At 36.9% G+C, this 21,939-nt stretch overlaps 1 protein-coding gene across 6 annotated transcripts in view; it reads right to left on the reverse strand.

Moving 5' to 3' along the window:
* LOC107630545 (187-kDa microtubule-associated protein AIR9) overlaps positions 1-21,304 on the reverse strand; it is a 32,983-nt gene extending 11,679 nt beyond the window's left edge. Inside the window, exons 1-19 of one of the 6 annotated variants that reach the window (XR_002359408.1) lie at positions 20,036-21,300; positions 19,490-19,561; positions 17,488-17,553; positions 17,317-17,388; positions 17,132-17,197; positions 16,965-17,027; positions 16,802-16,867; positions 13,815-13,914; positions 13,309-13,643; positions 13,084-13,198; positions 12,369-12,489; positions 12,048-12,223; positions 4,054-4,189; positions 3,853-3,953; positions 3,536-3,583; positions 2,550-2,731; positions 2,322-2,439; positions 2,033-2,160; positions 668-833 (exon numbers count right to left, since the gene is read on the reverse strand). Coding sequence is in view for 4 of the 6 variants with exons in the window: in XM_021118948.1 (XP_020974607.1) it covers positions 668-833; positions 2,033-2,160; positions 2,322-2,439; positions 2,550-2,731; positions 3,536-3,583; positions 3,853-3,953; positions 4,054-4,189; positions 12,048-12,223; positions 12,369-12,489; positions 13,084-13,198; positions 13,309-13,643; positions 13,815-13,914; positions 16,802-16,867; positions 16,965-17,027; positions 17,132-17,197; positions 17,317-17,388; positions 17,488-17,553; positions 19,490-19,561; positions 20,036-20,824 (2,920 nt within the window). In the remaining 2 variants the exon portion in view is untranslated. Of the gene's footprint in view, positions 1-667; positions 834-2,032; positions 2,161-2,321; positions 2,440-2,549; positions 2,732-3,535; positions 3,584-3,852; positions 3,954-4,053; positions 4,190-12,047; positions 12,224-12,368; positions 12,490-13,083; positions 13,199-13,308; positions 13,644-13,814; positions 13,915-16,801; positions 16,868-16,964; positions 17,028-17,131; positions 17,198-17,316; positions 17,389-17,487; positions 17,554-19,489; positions 19,562-20,035 lie in introns of all 6 variants that reach the window. The other 5 variants (XR_002359409.1, XM_021118948.1, XM_021118949.1 and 2 more) reach the window with 5 other exon arrangements.

The following is a 21,939-nucleotide window of genomic DNA, read 5'->3' on the forward strand; positions in this document are numbered from 1 at the left end:
TTTCCCCACAATAAAACCTTCATCTCATTTTGAATGAAATTTAAACACAATACAGACATTGTAGAAGAGATCTTTTGGTTGGGTTAAAAGCAATGATAATAATATTGGAAACCTGGTGTTTGATTAAGGGTTTTGAGGTAATTTCCAAAGCCTCTGTTAACAGTTTGGCAATAATCTTGTTTCCAGAAACCAAAGCTAACCATAGGTTTCAAATTTCATGACTTAGTTTGTGGTTTTGTTGTTTTGCAATTTCCAGCGATTTGTTGTTTTACAAAATTGACCGAAAGAATCAAATATTAAGTAGTATAAACAATCATTCCATACCATTTATAGAAATTCCCCATACAAAAACTACAGTTCATGCAATAAAAACAAAAATAGATTATCTAAAAACCTCATTTTCAAGTAAAATATCAAAATTAAAATACGTCTAACAATCTATTTCATAAATATCAATTATACAGATATCTAAACTATAACCAATTAATTTACTTTATTACAAGCACTTTTTTGTATAATTGCTTTTATGAAAATTATATGAAATAGAAATCAAATGCTTGCTTAATAAACTCAATAGTTCTATGTCATTACTAAAAGATGTCTAAATTTCACAAAAATAAACCAACTTCTTAATTTATTCTCCCATATAGATCCATAAACATGTTACCAGGGCGAATACGCTCCTGTCCCATGCAAATTCGTAGGTCAGCTACAACACCATCATCACGAACTGGAGTACACTGGAATGAAATGAATTTTCCAATTGCTTCTTTAGTAATACGATACTGCAAACCTGTAACACCTGGTATCGACGAACCCACATCACCATCAACCTGCTCATTCCAAAAGATATTTTATATTGAGAACAAAGGTATAGATATAGATAGACTGTTCTCGCTCAGAGAGAGCGATGAAAAGGTGTTCTGTTATTCTGTTGAGTGTGAGTTATAGAGAAATCAAACGACTGAAATTTTGTATCCCGAGACTGAAATTTTAGTTCGTCTCTGGGCATCAAACATAATATTGAGTCCCAATCCTCCAGTCTCAGTTCCAATCTTTGGAAACAAACACTATGAGAGGTAAGGCAAGACAACAAGAAGCCCAATAAAGCTTTTCAAATTCAATGCGAGGCATATTTTATTATTTATTTTCGAATTTTTAGGACTTCATTTTAAGTTTATTTTGTTGTTAGAGTTTGTTGGAAGATTTGATTTACTTTTGATTTGTTTAGTAGTATTTTTAGGGATTTTAATTTAAATCAAATCTGATTTTTTTTGTGACAATCAAATCTGATTTGAATTAGTTATCATATCTTTAGGATTTTAAATTTTAAATCAAATCTGATCTAATCCAATAAGATCAAATCTGATTTAAATTAGTTATCTTATCTTATCTTTTTAGCTAGTTTGTTAGGAGTCTATTTAAACACTTTTGGTGAGGTGAGACAATTTACATAACTTTGATGAATAAAATTTCCTTAGTGCTTTATGCACGTTTTTTTAGTGTGATTAAGTGAGGTGAGTAATTTGCTTCGCTTCTTGCATGGAAAAGATTGAGTGATTCAATTTTCATCCCTCTGATCTAGGTTGTCAAGGATAGGTTCTTTGAAGGTCTAGTAGGGAGCCTCTTCCAGTGACCTAGGTTGCTAAGAACAGGTTTCTTAGAGGTCTAGTAAGAAAATCTTTATCTATCTTTTATGTTCCCGCTGTGTCTTGGGTATACCTTTACTGAATAATCCTTATCTATTGTGATATAATCCCTAATCCCCAATCTAATTCCTATCACACTACCTTATAGAAATGGGGGCTTGCAAAGCAAGATACACTAAACAGTCCTGGGAAGTTGTTAACATAACAATAGAATTTTACTTATAATCTTCTTATTCACGATAGCATTTTTTTCTATCAAAACAAAAATACAAGTTGTCTAATATTATCACTTGATTCAATGAAGAATGCTGTGAGTTTTTAGGTTAGCAATCTATTTTGTTAAATGAAGCTCAGCATGTTGTAACTATGACAGGATTGCATACCTCATGAAGATACCAATTATATATACTTTTCCCTTCGTGACCTCCAACATATCCATATGAAGCTGTCAATATTCCACCTTCACTATAATCTCCAATAATAGACAAGAAATTCAAACTTGGAGGTAGAGCTGTGAAAATTGTAGGAAGTTGTAAGATATAAGCTGGTTTAATTTCAAGAAGTAGAGATGATATTCTAGGAAATACATTATATGAAACATATGGTATTTATATTCTTGATAGTTTATGACAGAACAAAAACAAAGGAGGGATAAGGGATGTGGAAACTCACTCTCAACTGCTCTATCAGATATTACAAATGCTGGTTCACCATAATCACCATCAGGAGTCATTGGTGTATATTTTGCAACAATGTAACAGCCAACAGCTCCAAGTGGTATGCGGAATGCCTGAACCAGTCATAATCCAACAAGGAATTACAATGATATTATGCGTAAAAAAATCACACCTTGCTTTTCACGAATCATTATGTAATGATATAAAGCACAAAACAACTCACCTTTGCTATTTTGGAAGAACTTAAGGCCTCAAGACTGTTTTCATCCAAAGTTGAAGAATATGTCTTAAACCACTGAACTCTGCTAGATCCTTCAGTTCCTCCAGTAACAATACCAGTTGCAGTTACCTTGCTATTCTCTCGTAGGTCACCAATTATTTTGACATTGGTTACTTTTGGTGGTGCTGAAATCCAGATAAAAGCATCACAAGAAAAATCAAAGATAATATGTTGATTGTTGATGTGATTAGCAGCATTTGGTAAAAGCATCATCATCTTCAGATATCTCAACATATTACTAGAAGAACTGAGAAGAATTACATATATGAAACAATAAAGCATTTAAAAGAATTAAAAATGCTTAATCAATGGTTACTTTTAAATTTGTAAGTATTCATAAATTTATACATATTTACATGCATTGCTGTTAGGATGCCTAATCCTCTACTCAACTCTTTTTTTCTCTTCAAAATAAATTTCTTTTGATATTAAAATGCAAACTTCGGCAAATAAAAAACAAATTTTATTTTCAAAACGCATAGGGTGAAAGTTGGAACCATTTTCCAGAACATTACACACTTGGGGGTGATCAATTAAAAGAATGAAAAGGGGCAGAAAAAGTTACTATAGAATCCTTTGTGAAACCTAACCATGCAATTCACAGATCAAAAGATGACTAACTCCATCCCCTCACGGAATAACATCCTATAATATTGTCCTTGAAGAAAACAGTCAAAATCCAATCCAATCCACCCAAAAGCTCAATTTATTGGCAGGTGGGTGACCATATGCGTGCGGGGTTGGGCAGGGTTGAGGAATGTTTGATATCTCCAATCTAAATAGATGGGCCCACAAATGGTTGTGTGTGTGTGTGTGTGCGTGTGTGTGTGTACTGGCACTGGCTACTGTTAAGAGTATATCCAATAATGGTGAAGCAAAAAACAGAAGAAACAGGGCGGAGGGGACAATGTAGAGTGTTACTGAGATACCTTGTTTGACAACAGGCGACCTTGCTGACAGAGATTTTCCTTCCTGACCTGAGAAAATATACCAATGAAGAGTTAAATATTTACATTACATGTATATACTTAAAGAGCAGCTGGTACACAGGCATCCCACAATAGCACAGAATCCGGGAAAGGGCCGCACCCAAAGGGTGTATTATAGACAGCCTAACCTGATAATTACATCACAACTTGAACCCGTGACCTTGAGGTCACATGGAGACAACTCAAGGTTGTTCCAAGGTTCCCCTTCACATTATATGTATATAATTAATAAAATCACAAAAAATCTAGAAACCAACCTTCAAAATTAATCGGTATGTATACAAAAGCCAAACATTGACCAACATCCTCTTTGGCCAAGGTATATTCAGAAGTACCAGCTGAGACTAACAAAAAGTCACTGCCCAAGTTTACCACAACGAATAACAGAAAAATTAGTAAAACAAAACACGGGAGAAAGGAGCGTGAATCCTATGAGGCATAATAAAATGAATACTCACCCTGCACTCTTGTTCTCCCGTAACCATTCAAACTTGCTGGGACCCTCCCTCCCTCCAAAATAATCACCAACTCCTTTAATGGTATTTCCTTCAACAACATCTCCAACTATTCTAACATTACTAACTGAAGGAGGAGCTGCAATGTGAAACGGAAAAATGACAAACAAACCTCAGATAGTACCATGGAAAGTAGTTCAGCAAAATTGGTCCCTCCAAGATAACAGTTTGACAGCTTCGAAACCAAGAGATATTTCCAATTTTAATCTCATGACAATAGATTAACCCTTTCTTTACAATAATAATTTCCAAATAGAATCATTTCATTAATTATAAGCCATTTATATCCAATATATACTTTCACTTCATGTTCATCTACATATTCCTAATAACAGAGGACACATTAGTACCTAAAAAAGAATTATCACAAGGAAATTAAAAATTCAATTAAAGAAAGTTCCCTATTCAAATGTGCCACCAAGCATGCTTTTCGCTGATGGAATAGTCCTAGTTCAAGAGTTGAGCAAATATATAAATGGAAAGTTTCAGAACAGAAAACAATCTTGAGACCATATTTTCAATTAGGTGAATGTTAGAAAAGGTTAAAAACAGAGAAAAAGTAAAGGTTAGCAAAATAGGGCGTATCTTTAACATGGTGGTCAAAAATGGAGAACATACCACAACTCATTGGGTTCCTCAGAAATCAAGATAGAATCATATAATATCAAAGATTATCAAATATGATCTCTTGGGATTAGCACTGATATTTATCACTATTTCCTTATTAGTATTACGATTTTACCATTATTATAAAAAGATGTTAGTATTCCTCTCATGTAAGTCACATCACGTACACATCACATAAGAATAATATATTCTTTCTCCCATTCTGTAAGCTACTATTTACTCTTATTTTCCTGGTTAATCACGGACTTTAACAGTGTTTAAGCATCTAGCTGTATGCATCTTATAGACATATGAAGGAACAATAAAAAAATGTAAACAACAGGATTCAAGCTACGTTAATAAAACAGAGCAGTGTTATGGGTGTCAACCGTACGCGGTTGAATATTTGGCAACAAAGCCAGAAAACATGAAAACATTATGTTTAATTAGTACACATGTTAGATGAGAGGAATAATAATGAATGTAGACAAGAAACTAAAATAGCAACTATTGTGTGAAGGACATGCAAAAAAAACACTTGTGAATAGTAAGAAGATCTCATCAAATTCAGTGTCATCAAACAATTTAAGTCAAAGAATGATCAAGAATAGTGGTAAACAAAAATCATTAAAGACTCAAAGTTAAATAACCTGTTCGATAAACATGATTTGCACTAAAACACTATCATTTTATCTACGTAGCCCATTCCATTTAACGGAAAAAGACATGTACATGCTCCTATCCAACTGCAAGCAAATCTCGGGGATTATAGATCTTTCACGGTATGCAAACTAAAATTGAAGCATAGGGCAATCAAACCCTTCTCTTATAATGTGTGAAATGTCATAAAGAAATGGCCCCATGGTTATCCAGCAGAGTATTTCATGTTAACCATCGCATGGAACATTTATTTCAGCATGTCACTCTAACAGCCTTCGATGCATTTTTCCTTTTTATATCCATTCAAATAGCCATTTTTACCACCTTCAAAGTGTTCTCTGATGCCAACCACTACCAACTTATGAGTGTGTCACAGAGCCCATCATTCACCTTAGCACCACTTGCACGATAGGCTCCCCACTGTGCATGTCTCCATCCGCTCATCCATGTACCTACACGCAGCACTTCACTTCTCAAGCATCAAGTTACATGATCCTTTTGGCAACACATGGCGATGCATCGCTGAAATCACCCTATTCTCCACATTGTAAATATCCCATGCTGCTTACATCCAAACACTACTTGAATGCACCAGTTTTCATGTTTCCATTTTTTACCCTTTCAATGATGACCCATGTTTGTTGATCCTTTTCCAACAATTGCTGAAGATTCCCTGATGATTGAGCCAACTAATCTTTGCACCATGGTAGCCACTTTGGTTTGTCCATAGTGTTGTCATCTTGTCAAACTTGGCTAATCATGTGTGATTTATTATTGTATGTATAGAAAATTTCTGATGCCTTCATTGAGTTTCTTACAACCCATCAATCCTAATTCATTCAAATAGTTTAATTCCTATTTGGAAGTACCGATGAGTTTTGCCTCTTCAATTTCTCCAAAACATTGTATATCCTTTTACAATCGTATTCAACGTTGAATTAAATTCATTTCCACTTTTCTCTTAATTATTTATTTCCTTTTACCTGGTACCAAGTAAATCAACATGGCATTGAATTATTATCACCTTCAATGATTTTCTTGCTGCGGTTTCTTCTTTTTGGATTATCCTTTCTTTTGCCATCTACCAAAAACACTTCCCATTTATCACACATTTTCTCATATTTCTTTTCTTTCTTTGATATTTCGTTTTAAACTTTCTAAAATAATTCTTCCAAAACCACTTTTTTGAAAGCATAATATGGCTCCATTATGGTTCACTTCCAATCTATTCATCATGCTGGCAAATCCAGCATTTTTTCTGCCTTGTACCGATTTGTTAATCTTGTTCCCAGACTTGTTTCTTCACTGCTTCAATCATAAATATTTAGTTCAGGATTCTCCCATGAGTTGGTAGTTCTTCACTGCCTGAAGTGCACTCTCTATTTAGCCACTGCATTCTCTGTTTTCAAGTGGATTCCCTACGGTGTGGTAAGTGATTTCCCACACTTGGTAATCTCCATCTCGGTTGTCTTTTCTTTATCTCAAGGCAGTGCCCATCTTAACCTTTTCCAATTTGGTTTGTGATATATCTCTGCTTTCACAACGACTTGGCTTCCACCTTTGTGGATCTAATTTTGGCTTCCATTGCCATATATCTCTGCTTTCACAATGACTTGGCTTCCACCTTTGTGGATCTAATTTTGGCTTCCATTGCCAATCTCTATTCCCATTCCTACATTGAAGTGCAACGTTTGACCGATTTGTATGCTGGTGAATTAACTCATTTCATATTCGTATTCTCCATTGGTTGGATGAAGGCCTTTGTGACTCGGTTTTTCCTTCCTTTTTTAGATTCTAGTTCACTGTATTTTTCACATCTCGTTGTGGTGTACCCTCATCCATCTCATGCTGGACATGCTAAAGTACACATTCTCCAACTTATGAAGAGAAGTCGGACGATATTATTGTAATTAGGATTAGCAAGAAGGTTATGATAGTTAGTTACATGTCTAACACAATATAAGTCATGTAATAGACTAATTTTTTTTTTGGTGACTGAAAATATCAACAAACAAAGAAACAAAACACAGCCAAGCCAAGCTAGCTAGAACCCGTTGCCTCTTGCACTAGGTATTGCTCCAAATCTGCACCAGGTTTGATCCAAGAAACATGAGCTGAATCACTTCTAGCTCCGGATTTAGCCAACCAATCAGCGACACTATTAGCTTCCCTTCGAATCAGATGGAACTGGACCTCCCAATCTTTGGACAAAAGATCTTGGAGTTTTAACACAATATCCTTCACCTCATGTGTTGTGTGGCTGGTGATGTTACTCAACACAAGATAAGCATCGAGCGAGTCTGTTTCACAAATAACCCTCTGGCAACCAGCTTCCCAGGCTAACATCAGCCCCTGCCAAGAGGCCATCAGCTCACAACGATAAACAGACCACAAAGGAAGAGCACCTGAACGGCCCAACACCCATCTCCCTCTATCATCCCTCAGAACACAACCAAAACCAGCTCGCTGGGCTCCCTGAAGAACACTCGCATCATAGTTGACCTTGTAGGTGCCGTTGGGTGGAGGCTCCCACTTAAATTTCCTTTCAATATCTGAATAGATAATCCGGTTGTAATGAAGGTTTCTAAGATCAAAGCTCATATTTCTAGCTAGGATCGCCACTTTCTTATCGGACCAAACTTCATCTGGGTTGAAAACCTCATGACATCGATGCCTCCATATCCACCAAATTCCGGATGCGAAAAGGCAGCCCATACTAGATATGCCCTGTTTAAGCCAAGGAGTTAAATTGGACAATCCTCTAGTCTCGCTGAACGAAGGATCAATGATATTCCAAACAGCTTTGGCCCTATCGCAATCTCTAAAACAATGCAGAATTGTTTCCGAATGGGCACCATACCTCTTACAAATATCACTAGGTGTTAACTTGCGCTTGAACCGGATCGCGTCAGTAGGGACAGCATTGTGAAGAGAAAGCCAAAGCAAGAATTTGATCTTCTCCGGGATGAAAGGCTTCCATATCCAATTCCAATCTTCGCTTTCATCCCATTGGAATTTTCTTTTCGCCAACCAAATATATCCACTTCTAGAAGAATACTCTTTTGTTGCGGCAGCAGCCCAAATCCACCCTGGGCCATAGTGGTTGTTACCAGGAACAGGCAACTCAATTAGGGACGAACGGATATGATGAGGAAGAGGAGAATAGAGGTTGCTAAGATCCCATCGACCATTATAAATAACGTCATCTAGAGAAAGGTGGAGGTCAGTTATATGAACATATGGAATTAAGTCTGCAAGCTTACCCAAAGGAGACCATTCATCAAACCACAAAGATTGATCCAAAGTACCACAGCACCACGCAAAGCCCTCTTTCAAGCTATTGAACGCTTTAATCACACTTTTCCAAACGTAAGAGGCCCCAATAACCTCCACAAAACCTTTCCCAGCAGCCAGATACTTCTTGGTTAGGAGTTGTACCCATAGTTTCTCTTTGCAGTGAAGAAGTTGCCAAACAAGCTTTCCCAGAAGGGCAATGTTTGCACACCTAGAGTCCCTCACCCCTAGGCCTCCATGTTTTCTCGGTGCGACAACCTTAGTCCAATTCACAAGGGGTAGTCCCCTCCCATTAGTCTGACCCTTCCAAAGGAATTGTCTCATCATCGAGTCAATTTTTTCACAAGCATAAGAGGGAAAAAAGGCTACTTGCATATTATACACTGGGATGGAAGTCAATACCGACTTAACCAAACATAACCTTCCTGCCTTATTAAGAAGCCTACCTTTCCAGCTAGCTAGCCTCCTTTGGACCTTGTCAATAACCTCTTGCACCATCTTTTTCGCCGCTCTATCATGGCCTATGTTTACCCCCAAATATCTGCCTATGTTCTGAGTTAAGTGAATCTGAGAAACCCTTGACAAGACCTCCTTCCTCCGATGAGTGATGTTCTTAGAGCATTGAGCCTTAGATTTAGCCAGATTAACTTTCAATCCAGATGCCTTTGTAAAGAGTTCAAGAACCTGCATAACCATTTCAACCTGCGACCTTGTTGCTTTGCAGAAAAGGAGAAGGTCGTCAGCAAACATAAGGTGTGAAATCCTAGGTCCCCCTTTGGAGATGGCAACAGGCACCCAAGATCCATTAGACACATAATGAGAGATAAGGCACGCCAATCGTTCCATACACAAAACGAAGAGATACGGAGATAGAGGGTCACCTTGTCTTAGCCCTCTTTTAGAATTAAAATTCTGTAATCTCTCGCCATTCCATAGGATTGAAAGAGAAGAAGAGCAAACACACCTCATGATTAGGCTAGTTATATTCTGAGGGAAGCCAAAACTAGTAAGAGTATGTTGAAGGAATCTCCAATCTACCCTATCATATGCCTTCTCTAAATCAATTTTGAAAGCCATAGTACCTTTCTTGGACTTGGTCTTGCGCATAAAATTAAGGATCTCTTGCGCAATAAGATATTCTCGCTCGTTCCTCTCCCCGGGATAAATCCACCTTGAAGGGGACCAATAACCTCTGTCAGGAAAGGGCGGAAGCGATTAACAAGGACCTTAGTTAAAATTTTGTATATGACATTGCATAGGCTTATAGGCCTAAATTCTTTCATGGCCGTCGGCCTGTCCACTTTCGGGATAAGAACAATAAGAGTCTCAAAAAAGGAAGCATCTAAAACTTCACCTGCGAAAGCTTTACACACAATCTTCCAAACATCCCTTCCCACTACGTCCCAATACTCCTTAAAGAAAATAGCTTGGAAGCCATCTGGTCCAGGTGCCTTGAAGGAGTTCATCTCCATAACAGTCCTCCTCACCTCCTCAATAGAAACTGGTTCAGAGAGAAACTTACAGGCCTCTTGACTAAGTTGCGGCAGGGGAACCCCGTTAAGAACACCAAAATCCACTTCCTCTCTAGAACAAAAGAGTCTTTGGAAAAAATTATTAGCTTCCTTTCTCAAGGAGTCCTCGTCATTCGACCAAGTTCCAACTTCTAACATAAGGCTATGAATTTTATTTCTTTTCCTTCTAACAATGGTTTGGAGATGAAAGAAACTGGTATTTCTGTCTCCGAACTTGACCCATTTTTCCCTAGATTTTTGATACCAGTAAATCTCCTCTCTTAAGAGGACAGAATTTAGCTCTTGTTGAAGTCGTTTTTCTTCTTCCCTCAAACTAGGGTCATCACTAGACTCCAAAGAAATCTGGACTCTATTAATATTTTGCTCAAGCTCTCTTTTTGTAACAAAGATGTTGCCAAAAACTTCTGAATTAAATTTTTGAGCATCTCTTTTCACAGCAGTCAGGCTTTTAGATACATTCGGAGACCCAGAGTCCCAGGCCTTGTGAACCACTTCACGGAAGAGGGGATGGGTGGTCCACGCCGCTTGGAATCTGAAAGGACAGTTTCTCTTCCTCTTGTTCATACCAGCAGGATTACACATGACCAAGATAGGTGAATGATCAGAGTGATACCTTCCCAAAATTTCGCAAAAAGCCTCAGGATATAGCAGACGCCAATCTTCATTAAGAAAGGCCCTATCCAATTTTTTTGCTACATCTAAGCCCCCCTTAACTCTCCTGTGCCAAGTAAACTTCCTTCCCTTCGTACCCATATCCATAAGTCCGCAGCTATCCATGGCAGTTGCAAAAGCAAGAGATCTGTTAGCGTTGAAGGCACCCCCTTTCACATCTGTTGAGACGAGAACTTCATTGAAGTCTCCAAGAGCAATCCAAGGGCAAGTAATAGAAACAGAGAACTTTTCAAGATATTTCCAAAGGGTTCTTCTATATTGCACCTGAGGATGGGCATAAATAGCGCTGCACACCCACACATTAGATCCTTTTACCACTTTGAAGGAGACACAATGTTCAGTGATATCAAGAATTCTACTTTCCTTCCAAGACTCCTGTACCAGTACCCAGATACCCCCACTCTGGCCCCTAACCTCAGAGATGCCAACACTACTATACCCGAGCTTCTCCCAAAAAGATTTCATCTTATCAAAGACTATATGAGTCTCAATAACAATAAAGAAGGTAGGATGATGAATTTTCACAATCTCCTTGAAGTGCACGCGGGCTAATTTACTAGATGCCCCTCTCACATTCCATGCTAAGATGCTTATGTTTTCACACTAATTGTAATCATCATTTTCATTTGAGAAATTTATTTCCACTTATTTAAATATTTTCCTTCAAATATTTATTTCCTTTTTCATGGTGCCATGAAATTCAACAGAAGTTATTTTATATCCTTAAAGCTTAAGTGTAGCAAGCTTAAAACTTAGTAAGCTTTACCTTGTAGAGAGGTGCAAGTGCAACAAATAAAGAGAATATCCCATTATATCTCTATCATATCTCAAAATATCAAATATCTCTAAGGATTGATTGTTATTTTATGATTATTTCCTCCTTTAACAAGGATTATGGCAAATACCTTGTATTTCTACAACACCACATAATATAATAGCAACATATTTCATATTACTCAAGACTTTCTATTCTTCCTCTCCTAACTAAAAAAACCCATCGTCTCAACAGTCTCCACAACCTTTTGTGGCACTAGAATCTTCTTTACCCCAACCATAGCTTCTCCAAACCACAATCACCAGCCTCCTCTAGACAAGTTTCCTCACAAATGCTACCAAGCATGATTCAAAAGAAGCTCAAACATTAAGATAAAGATGATAAAATTTAATACATACCGGCTTTTATAAAATCTGTATATTTATATTGAGGCTCTCCTTTAGCACCTTCCTCTGTTACTGGTGTGTACATGAAAACCAAACTTGAATCAACATCATCTAAGGTTAGCAGATACTCTTCATCTTCTGCCCCAGCAATGACTACAGGACTGCTGTTCCATTTCCTCCGCAGCCAACTATATTAAGGAAAGGTAACAAAAGACATGGCGGAGTTGCATTACACAACTTTCTCAACAGAACATATATTTCATCATTTACACAGATGCAGACCAACACATGGAACCTGAAATGCAAGTACAGATGTAGAGAATGCCATCTCACCTAGCAACACCTTTTCCTGGAGTCCCACCACACCATGCAACCTTCGCACAGCCCTTGATGATACTTCCCTCTACTAGTTCTCCATGAACTTCAAGTGTTACAACCTTTGGAATTCCACTTCCTTGTGAAAAGTAAAAGCATAGAATAAGAAATGCATGAGAAATATACATGCTAAAAAATTGTTAAAGTACAGAACATCAATATAGAAAGAAATCATACAGCTCCTTTTTCTTTTGCCAGAAAGAATCTAAACAGGTAAGCAAACATATAGTTATCGACAGCGCCAAATAGCAGCACTATTGAGGCAAAAGGTTGTGTTTTAGAGTTGAACATCCAAAACTCTATCTTCTTGTCATTTGGCACAAATAAAGGCAATGTCACAGCATTGCATCTATGGTGCCCCTCCATCACTTTAAACCCTTCTCTTTTTTCGTTTTGCTTGCAAAATTCTCTTTGTCCTCACTTCTAGTTTGCCATACTAACAAAAGGGGGTGTTTCTAGTTTTCCCCTCACAATAGCTCACCTTCAAGCAACAACACAATAATTCAGGTTTGGAGGAGCTCATCCGTTCCCCAAAAGCAAAGTTACTTATGTTCATACTTACACAAACCAACTTCACAAAGACAGCTAGGATATCCCACAATTCTCTCCTGACAAAGGCTATTCTATATAGGACATGTTAATAACTATCTGTAAGGATATAAGACAGGTCTACCTCGTGAAACTGCAGGAGAGACGGCAAATATAGAAGGATACTCTGTCTCGCCTAAACAGGGAGTGCATTCCACTTTCAGAATTTTACCAATGTCATCATGCTTTGGCCAGTAAATCTGGTAATCAAACACTTTATTGAGAACAGGGTATCGGACAAATATATTTACAATAACAAAAAGAGAATAAAACATAAAACAATTTAAGGTAAATGTAGTCAACTCATTACCTCACCAGTAGCATCTGGAATAGAAACAAAATTTGAAAGTGTTTTGTCACCAGAAAACCATTGATATTTTAAGACTAATGGAGAGTCCACACTCACTGCACCATCAGGAATAACCGTGAAATGACAGTGACACACATCTTCTTCCGACGGTTTATCAATGGAGGCTTCTTTGAGGAGGAACCCAGGAGGGATATGATCTTTCCATTTCTCTGCTAGAAAACGGAAAGTTGACTCTGCAGCTTGCTCAGGGCGACCAAACTCCCAACCATCTCTGATACATAATGCTGTTTGTGCAGGATATCGTTTGGCTAATGCCATTTCCTCACGAGAAAGATCTGCAAAACTTCTTCAACTTATATTAATTCGTAGGATAACTCACAGACAACAGTAGATAACACATACAGTGGGTAATATTCAGGGAATAAGAATCAAGAAGTTTTAAACAATCAATTCCAGTCCTAACAACAGTAGATGATAAAGGGTAATGAAAAAGTTACCACCCATACCTCTATCGTTATATTTTTTCAAAGTGGGCCCAACTAGCAATATCGAAGCAGCTTCTAAATGAGGCATCTTAAGTATAGGATTCTCCTCCACACGCAAATGCTACGATACAACAAAATCATTGGAAGTAACCAATCAGTTCACATTTTTACTATACATTCATGTAGTAATTTTCACTGATCGCAATCTCTAACATTGGATGTTGAAAATACTGGTATTACACAATTTACAAGTGCAGCCAATGATTTAAAAGTTTCAAACCAGGCACACCACACACGTGCACCAAATGTTTCTAATGGGAGCACATAATGGCTGACTGTCATATTACTCAACTTTTTCCTTTACGGGAAAATATTTCAACTGCATTTATAATTAAGTCAAACATCCATAGAGATAGTATTTTTAATATTACGAGGGAGGAGGAGAAAGTTAAAGAGGGGGGGGGAGACGAAATACCATTAACACCAAGCGAAGAATACCAAAAGCAAAGGAAAGGAAAAGCGATCCTCCTAATAGATCCAAAACAGAACAAATTAGCTTAGCTTTCTAATTGGCACACGTTTGAGAAGGAAAGTCCTCTAACAAATCAATGAACTTTGCACCAAATTGAGGTCTATAAGGCTCTGAGATATAACAGAAGGTAAAAGAGAATTGAAGTAGAATCAGTATAGAAATTTAGTAGGAATCAGTAGAAGATAATAGAAATAGAAGAAAAAACAGAATCACTGAAAAGAGAGTATTAGTATGATAGTTCCCCAATTAGTGAAGAATTCTATTATGTAAGTGTGTATGAGCATATAAGAAATAACCACAATGATATTTGGCATTCGAGAGGCCAATTTCCCCCTCAATTCTCACTCTACTTTTTACCTACCCTTCTCCTCCCTTTTCTATTTATATACTCCTCTCGCCTCCAACAACTCCCTAAAACTCACTTCCCCCAAAAACTCCCTTCAAAATGTTGTTCTTCAATGCCTGAAAAGTAGATGAACCATTCGTGAGACCGAAAGGCATTACTAAGAATCATATTGCCCCTCATGGGTCTTAAATGCTGTTTTCAGAATATACTCCTGCTGCATGCGGATTTGGTGGTAACTGGACTTCTAATCAAGCTTCGAAAATACCGCAGCCCCAACAACTTCATCCAATAACTCATCTATAATCAGAATTGGAAATTTATTAGGTACTATAATGTTTTTCAGCACCCTATAATCCACACAAAACCGCCACCCACCGTCCTTCTTAACCAAAATAACAGGACTAAAGAAAGGGCTCATGCTAGGCAGAATGATATCAATTTGCAAAATCTCGGCCAAAATCTTCTAAATTTCAGACTTTTAGCCATCCAACCAGAGCACCTAACACCACCTCAGGCTGACTCAATTCCATAAGTGCAGTAGGTTCCACTAAGAGTGCATTGGACTCCAATGAAGTCTGTTCAATCTTGCCTTTCCATCATCACAGCTCTACAGGTTTCCTCTCTTTTAACTTCAACAAATACTTCCTCAATTGAGGGTAGGATTGCTCGTCCAATAACTTTACCATGAACATCATCTAGCTCCACATTGAGTCCTGCAAGAAATTGAAACATCCTCACTTATTCCACTGCTTGTTAGTGATGTTTAGCATCAACAGTTGAATTCTACTTGTAGGTATCGAAGTGGTAAGGGTCCTTGCCACACCCACTTCGTTCTATGGAAATATTTGGTGACACTATCACCCCTTGTCGAATGTCTCTAACTTGGAGAGTGAGATGATAAATCTAGGATTTATTCCCAAAATCATATGTAATCTCCTTTACAATATTCCACAATTCCTTGGAGGTCATATAATACATATAGTTACAGCTGATATCTTCCTCCACTGAGTTCACCAGTCATGTCACCACCATGGAATTTTCGGTATCATACACATTATATTGCCTGTCAAAGACACCAGGCTAGCTTCACTCCTCAATGAGGTATCCAATCTTCCCTCTTTGATGAATGTACATCTAAACTGATTGGGATCACATATGGTAGTTCAACCAATTGAATCGCAATGTGGTGATCTGAATTAAATGGGAGTCACCACCAACCAATACCCGTTGCTCATATTTTGAATCTAATAGAGTGGGAGTGGCAGTCTCCTATCCATAATTAATGGTTAAGGGTTAGCCATGGCTATAAATCAAAGGCATAGTGCAAAGTCCTGCTCTGATAACACCTTGAAGTGTTTGAATATTGTGTTATGTCAAATGTGCAGAAAATCATCCTCTTTAGAGAGGGATTACAGAAATAGAAACAACTAGAAAACAAGAAAATACTAGCCTAAAATAAAAAGAAAGATTTCTAATTCTAATCATAAAACCTCCTAAAAATAAGCTAAGCTAAAAAGGAAAGAATATCACAACAAATCATATTTAGGAAAAAATTCATTAAACAAATCACGGAATCTGATTAGATTTGATGTCCTTGACATCCGGTCAACAATTAGTATTGATCCAATTAAGAACTGCAATCCAAGTAAGAGATTTGACCCTGGAGAGAGATTTAAATTTGCAAACAAGTTTATCGATGTTTATTGTTGGTTTTCAACAAGGATTGGATTACTCTTTTGACATCCCTTTGTTCATTGCAAATGGTCAACACTTAACAGTTCCATTATAATTGATAGACATCAGCATGCTTTGTTCCAAATTTTATCCTTAAGAAGAAAGGAAGGAGGGACAACCAATCACACCAAACGGTAAAATAGAAAGAACCCAAGCATCACACCACAAACTATACATTTTCCCTAGTTGATTTTCTTAGAAAACCAATAGTTCATTTCATCACAACAATACAAAAACTAAAAGTATAATCCATATTCTAATATTCTATTGTCTATGACTCCATTCCATATATACATTGAGAGGATGACATTTCACACAATAAATAAGAACTTTGTCAAACAATAGGACTAATTCATACACACAATGCATGATATGCTTAGGCCATGTTATACTAACCTCAAGAACAGGTAAATATGGGAAACCCTTAAGAGTGGAAATTCTGTTTTTGCTGGCAGCTAAGACCTGCACCAAAGTCCAAATACATAGATTAATATATAATCCAATGTGTGTGTATATATCTAAGCCAATATATTGTCACAACTGAATGAAACAAAACAACCTGCAGTCGAGGTTGACTTGCCATAGTGAGAGATTTCAATTTATTTTGAGCTACTGAGAGGAACTGCAAAAACAGAATAAAATCAGAAAGTTTATAAAACACTTAAGTTGACAAACGAGTTAAGACATGATTAAAATCATGAAGTTTGCAGAATTATTAAAGCTTGCCTCCAAGTTAGGAAGTTGCGGGAGACTTGCCAATGATGTAATTTGATTTCCAGCAAGATAAAGTTGCTGCAGAAAAATTTATCAAGTAACAATTAACATTGTAAAACTTTTTCCAAAAGCAGCAATATGACAAACACATTACACATGCATACAAAAATACAAACCCAAGAAAGAAGGCAACACACCTGCAGTACTTTGCAATTCTCAAGAGGCTCAAATCCAGGCCCTTTAAAGTCATTAAAACTCAAATCAAGAACCTGGCAATAAATAATTCTTTTAAGCATTTAGAAGATAACAAAAATTCTCAAACAAAACCTCAAAATCTAAATAAATTACAAATTAAAAGTATACAAAACCTTCACTCTTGTCAATATTTCAACTCCGTCCAATGTAGAAAGGAGATTGTCACGAAGATAAACAAACTGTCCAAAAAAATTAGAAGTTAATCAATAGAACACATTGGGGTACATAAAAGAACATAAAAGAAATAAACCAAAATTCTACAATTAACACTATGTAGTCCATGAGAGCAAGGCAAAATGGAAAACTTATTTTCTTTTCTGATAAGAGAAAAATATTTTTGAGATGAAGATAAGAATGATACAAGAAAATGTACCAATAACATAGCATCCCAATCTCCAATCCATACATGTTTGAGAAGTAAAGTCTGCTAAAATGTCATGTCATTTGCACCAAATAGACACCAAAGACCTAGCACTAACCTACAAAACTTGATTTTTGAAATTTATTTTGAAGGTGTGGGAATTGTGACCCGACCAGAGACTTCGAATAGTTGTATAATATAGCACAATCGTACAAAGATTTGGCCTCCTTTATTTTCAGAAAACCGAAAACCAACAAAACTAATCAACAAAACTGATGTAAGGTCACAAGGCACACAGAACAATCACCAAATGTAACAATGTATTCAGTATAAGTTCAACCACATGACAGTAAAAGTGAAAACAGACCTACTTTTTGAAAAACCCAAAGTCTTCCAATTTCCCTAACACCTCAATCTTTATTTCACAATCTTAAAGAACAAAAACCTAAACCTGTTGCCAAATACAATATCAACTAACCAAAATCATCTCACTAGGGCCAACTGTTCAATGTGTCTAAGACCTGTTAGAAAGTGCTTTGCTTCATGTATTCCAGTTGTTCAGTAATTAAGAGAAAAACAAAAATGGACCACCAAGAAAAGTTATGCTTTTTTTCACAACTTCTCTTCCTAGCAATTAGCAACTGAACAATTTGCACTACTGTTTCTCAATACAAACTAGAGTGAGCTCAATCATAACAAACAACTTTCATTCCAAATAATTGTGTCCATTAAATATCAAGAAAAATGGAAAACACTAATTAATTCATATGTCATCAACTGATGAACCAAAGCATTGCCATAAGAATGCATATTTGTCCTTTTTCTCTTTTTGAAAAAAAAAAGTATACTAATAAGATTGAAAATTACAATGTAGGAGAAGGAGAAGAGATCCTCTATACAAGAACAAATAAAGTAAAGAAGGCTAGCAATGGAGGACAACATTCCAATCTCACAACATATAAGATGGAAACTCCTCTACACAGACTATGTGCTTTACACCATACAGAGGCTAAGCATCTAATCTATCCCACAAAACATCTCCGTCTGAAAATTTGTCATGGAAAGTGCAAGAATTGCACAACAACCAAGTATTCCAAATGATAGCATATATAAAGCACTGCCACAAGGATTCAGCTGCCCCTCTCTTCCCCAACCTCAAACATTGTCAAAAGAATCTAACTTCAGGTTACCAGACATACCCAACACTGACCAAAAATGCTACACCTTACTCGTACATATAACACTAGAATATGATTGTAAATTTGATTGTCTTTTTCTGGTTAAAATAGTAAGCAAACAATCATTCTCGGAATATATTGACATTTGTCAAGATGAAATCTTGAAAAGAAAAGCAGCTCTACCAATAAAAATTACAGTTTTCTGCACCTTTTAAGAAGCACAAAAGTGTTCTTTGTAAAATAATCAATTAAGAATGGAATATAAGAGTGATCAACAATAATAAAACCTAAAATGTGCTTTCTATAGTTCTATCAAATTGTAAAACAAATTCTATCTTTCACAAAAATGTCTAAAAGTAAATAATTTTCTGTATTATCTTATAATATAATTTATCCAAGCATATTCAGGCACACCCTCCTTAGAACACCACCTGTGATAAAAAAAAAATAAACAAAAAAAAAAATCTGACAAACGTAGCTAATATCTGGCATGAGTTAAGATTTCAACATAGACCATCAAAAAAAAATCAGAACATATATCATAATCTTAATGAAACAACCAAATGACATATTTACCTCTAAGTTTGAGGACAAGTTTAATCCACTGGCATTCAGACTGCGAACTCTGTGTCCCCTAAGATCCAACCTCTGATAATAAAATATCACAGATGGATCCTGAATTAGATAACACAGTACGAAGACTAGAAAGTTCCATCACAGTATATCACAAAATTATAGGCAGGGAAGAGATTGAAAACAATAGTTCAGCATCAAATATACAAGACACACTACAATTAGGCCCCCCCAAGAGATATGGAAGCAATTGATGAGACCATTTCACAACATGTATTGGCTCAAGTATGGCAAACATCAACTAGCATTTGCAGTTTCATAGAGGTAAAGTATAATGATTCTTAGTCTGACAGTCTAAAAGATTACTGTACAAGCATTAGATTTTTCCAAACACAACAGCAACCATACTTTCATTCACATACATATAATTCTCTCTTTCGTTGCCAATTGCTGCACTTACACATTAGAGTTAACAGAAATTCATTCACTGAGGAGAATCTAAATACTTGTGATATCACCTAAAAGTATTCAAAAAGACACGAGTCTTACCACATCATCATTGGCCTTATTATCAACCTGTGGAAGAACAATAAACCGTGAATCCCGGGTATCAGGCGTGCCTACTTTCCTCCTCCGAGACAGGCTAGAACTCCTATCAATTGAGGTGGCCGTTGAAGATAGAGACCCTGCTCTTGACCCGCTGGAAACCGAAGGCGACCGCACCACTGATGGTGATGAAGCCTGCAAAACCATCCTCCTAGAAGAACCACCATGGCCGCTGCTGGCAGTACTATCCACCGAAGAACGAACACTCCTCGACGAAGAAACCGACAATGCCGGCCTACTCAACGGCTTCTTGACAACATCCACCTTACTCACGGAAGTCCTCAAACCTAGTCCAACCGGTGATCCAAGTGCAGGCTTCGCCGCAACTCCAGCGCGAGGTGAAGAAGTAACAGAATTTCGCCGGAGCTCCGGCAATGACCTCCGCGTCATTTCGGTGCTGCCCTTGACGCCTGCAGCAGAATCTGCACCGGCTTTCCGTTTTTCATCAGAGATAGACGGCTTCTTCGGCAATCCACCGATGCTGTTTCGCCTTGGCACGGAAACCGAAGAAACAGAACCGGTGGATGAACTTGATCTCTTAGCCGCCAAAGCCGAAGAACCCGAACCATTTCGAGGTTCCGTTACTCTCTTTCTTGCGGGAACTGAACCGCCAGTGTTCGCGGCAGTTTTCGAAGAAGCTCGTTTCCCTGCTTCCGAAGAGGCCTTTCTTTCAGCAGTTTGGGGATTTTCTGGCTTTACGACTTCGCCTTGATGCTCTGAAGGCTCCTCCATTTATAAACAGCGCTTCTGAGAAATTTTCCACAACTGAAAAATAAAATCAAGAAAAGAAAAACATGGAGAAATGCAGGCTTGTAAGACTTAAAATGAAGCGTTTATAAAGAAATGCAGGCTCCGCAACAAAACGGCAGCGTTTTGGGTAGGATCTAAGAAGAACAATGCTTGTTAAGGGTACTATAACTACAGGTAGTAGGTGAGTGAACCGTTTTATGTTTTGTTGTGACCAAACTAGAACATTAGAGATCTAGGATTAGAAGAAGACGCAGGAACTGAAACCGAGGCTGAGTCATAGAAAGAAAAATTAGGAAGAAGAAAAGGAAGACTGGAAGAGAGTGCGAAGTGCGTAACATAGCCAGGGAAAAAGCAGAAAAAGGTTGGGATGGGGGGAGAGAGAAAGAGACAGAGGAGCTGGAACCAGTGAGAGGTGTGAGACTGAGAGTAAAGAAAAGGGAGCAAAAACCGAAGAAAAGGGACCCATATGGGACCCATTTGGGGGTAAAGTGGAGTTTTAAAAAATTTTAAAAGCTATCTGTCCATCACACCCGCGAATTGAAGAGCGGGTTTGGGAGACGACATGGGGCAGTGGAAGCTTAAGTTCAATAATTTAGTCTCATAATTAGCGTAAGATATAGGTTCTTTTCTAATTTTCACACATTATAATAAGAAATTTGGTGGTACGTGAAATCAACCCTATTTTATTTTATTTTATTTTATTTTATTATTCTTTAAAATATTAAATATTACACATAATCTACATACACATTTTATTGAAATATCACTATTACACGATTTTAATTTAAGTATATTATAAATATTTTTATTATCTAATTAAACAGATAATTCTTATTTTTGGTAAAAGAAATAAAGAAAAATCTTTAAGTAAATAAGTTTTGTTTTATCAATCTTTGGTTAAGTTTTAAAAATAAGATAAACAAATTAGGATAGATTTGAACAAGTTTGAAGTTTCATATCATTAATTAAAGAATAATCTAAATCATTTTAAATAATCATGATTGTAAAGAAATAAATACACTATAACTCTAGAGAATTTAAAGGAAAAATTACTACAAACAAAATATAAATATTATATTTTATAAATATGAATCGTA

Source organism: Arachis ipaensis, chromosome B03 (genome assembly GCF_000816755.2).
Source record: "Arachis ipaensis cultivar K30076 chromosome B03, Araip1.1, whole genome shotgun sequence".
In the NCBI taxonomy this organism is placed as follows: domain Eukaryota; kingdom Viridiplantae; phylum Streptophyta; class Magnoliopsida; order Fabales; family Fabaceae; genus Arachis; species Arachis ipaensis.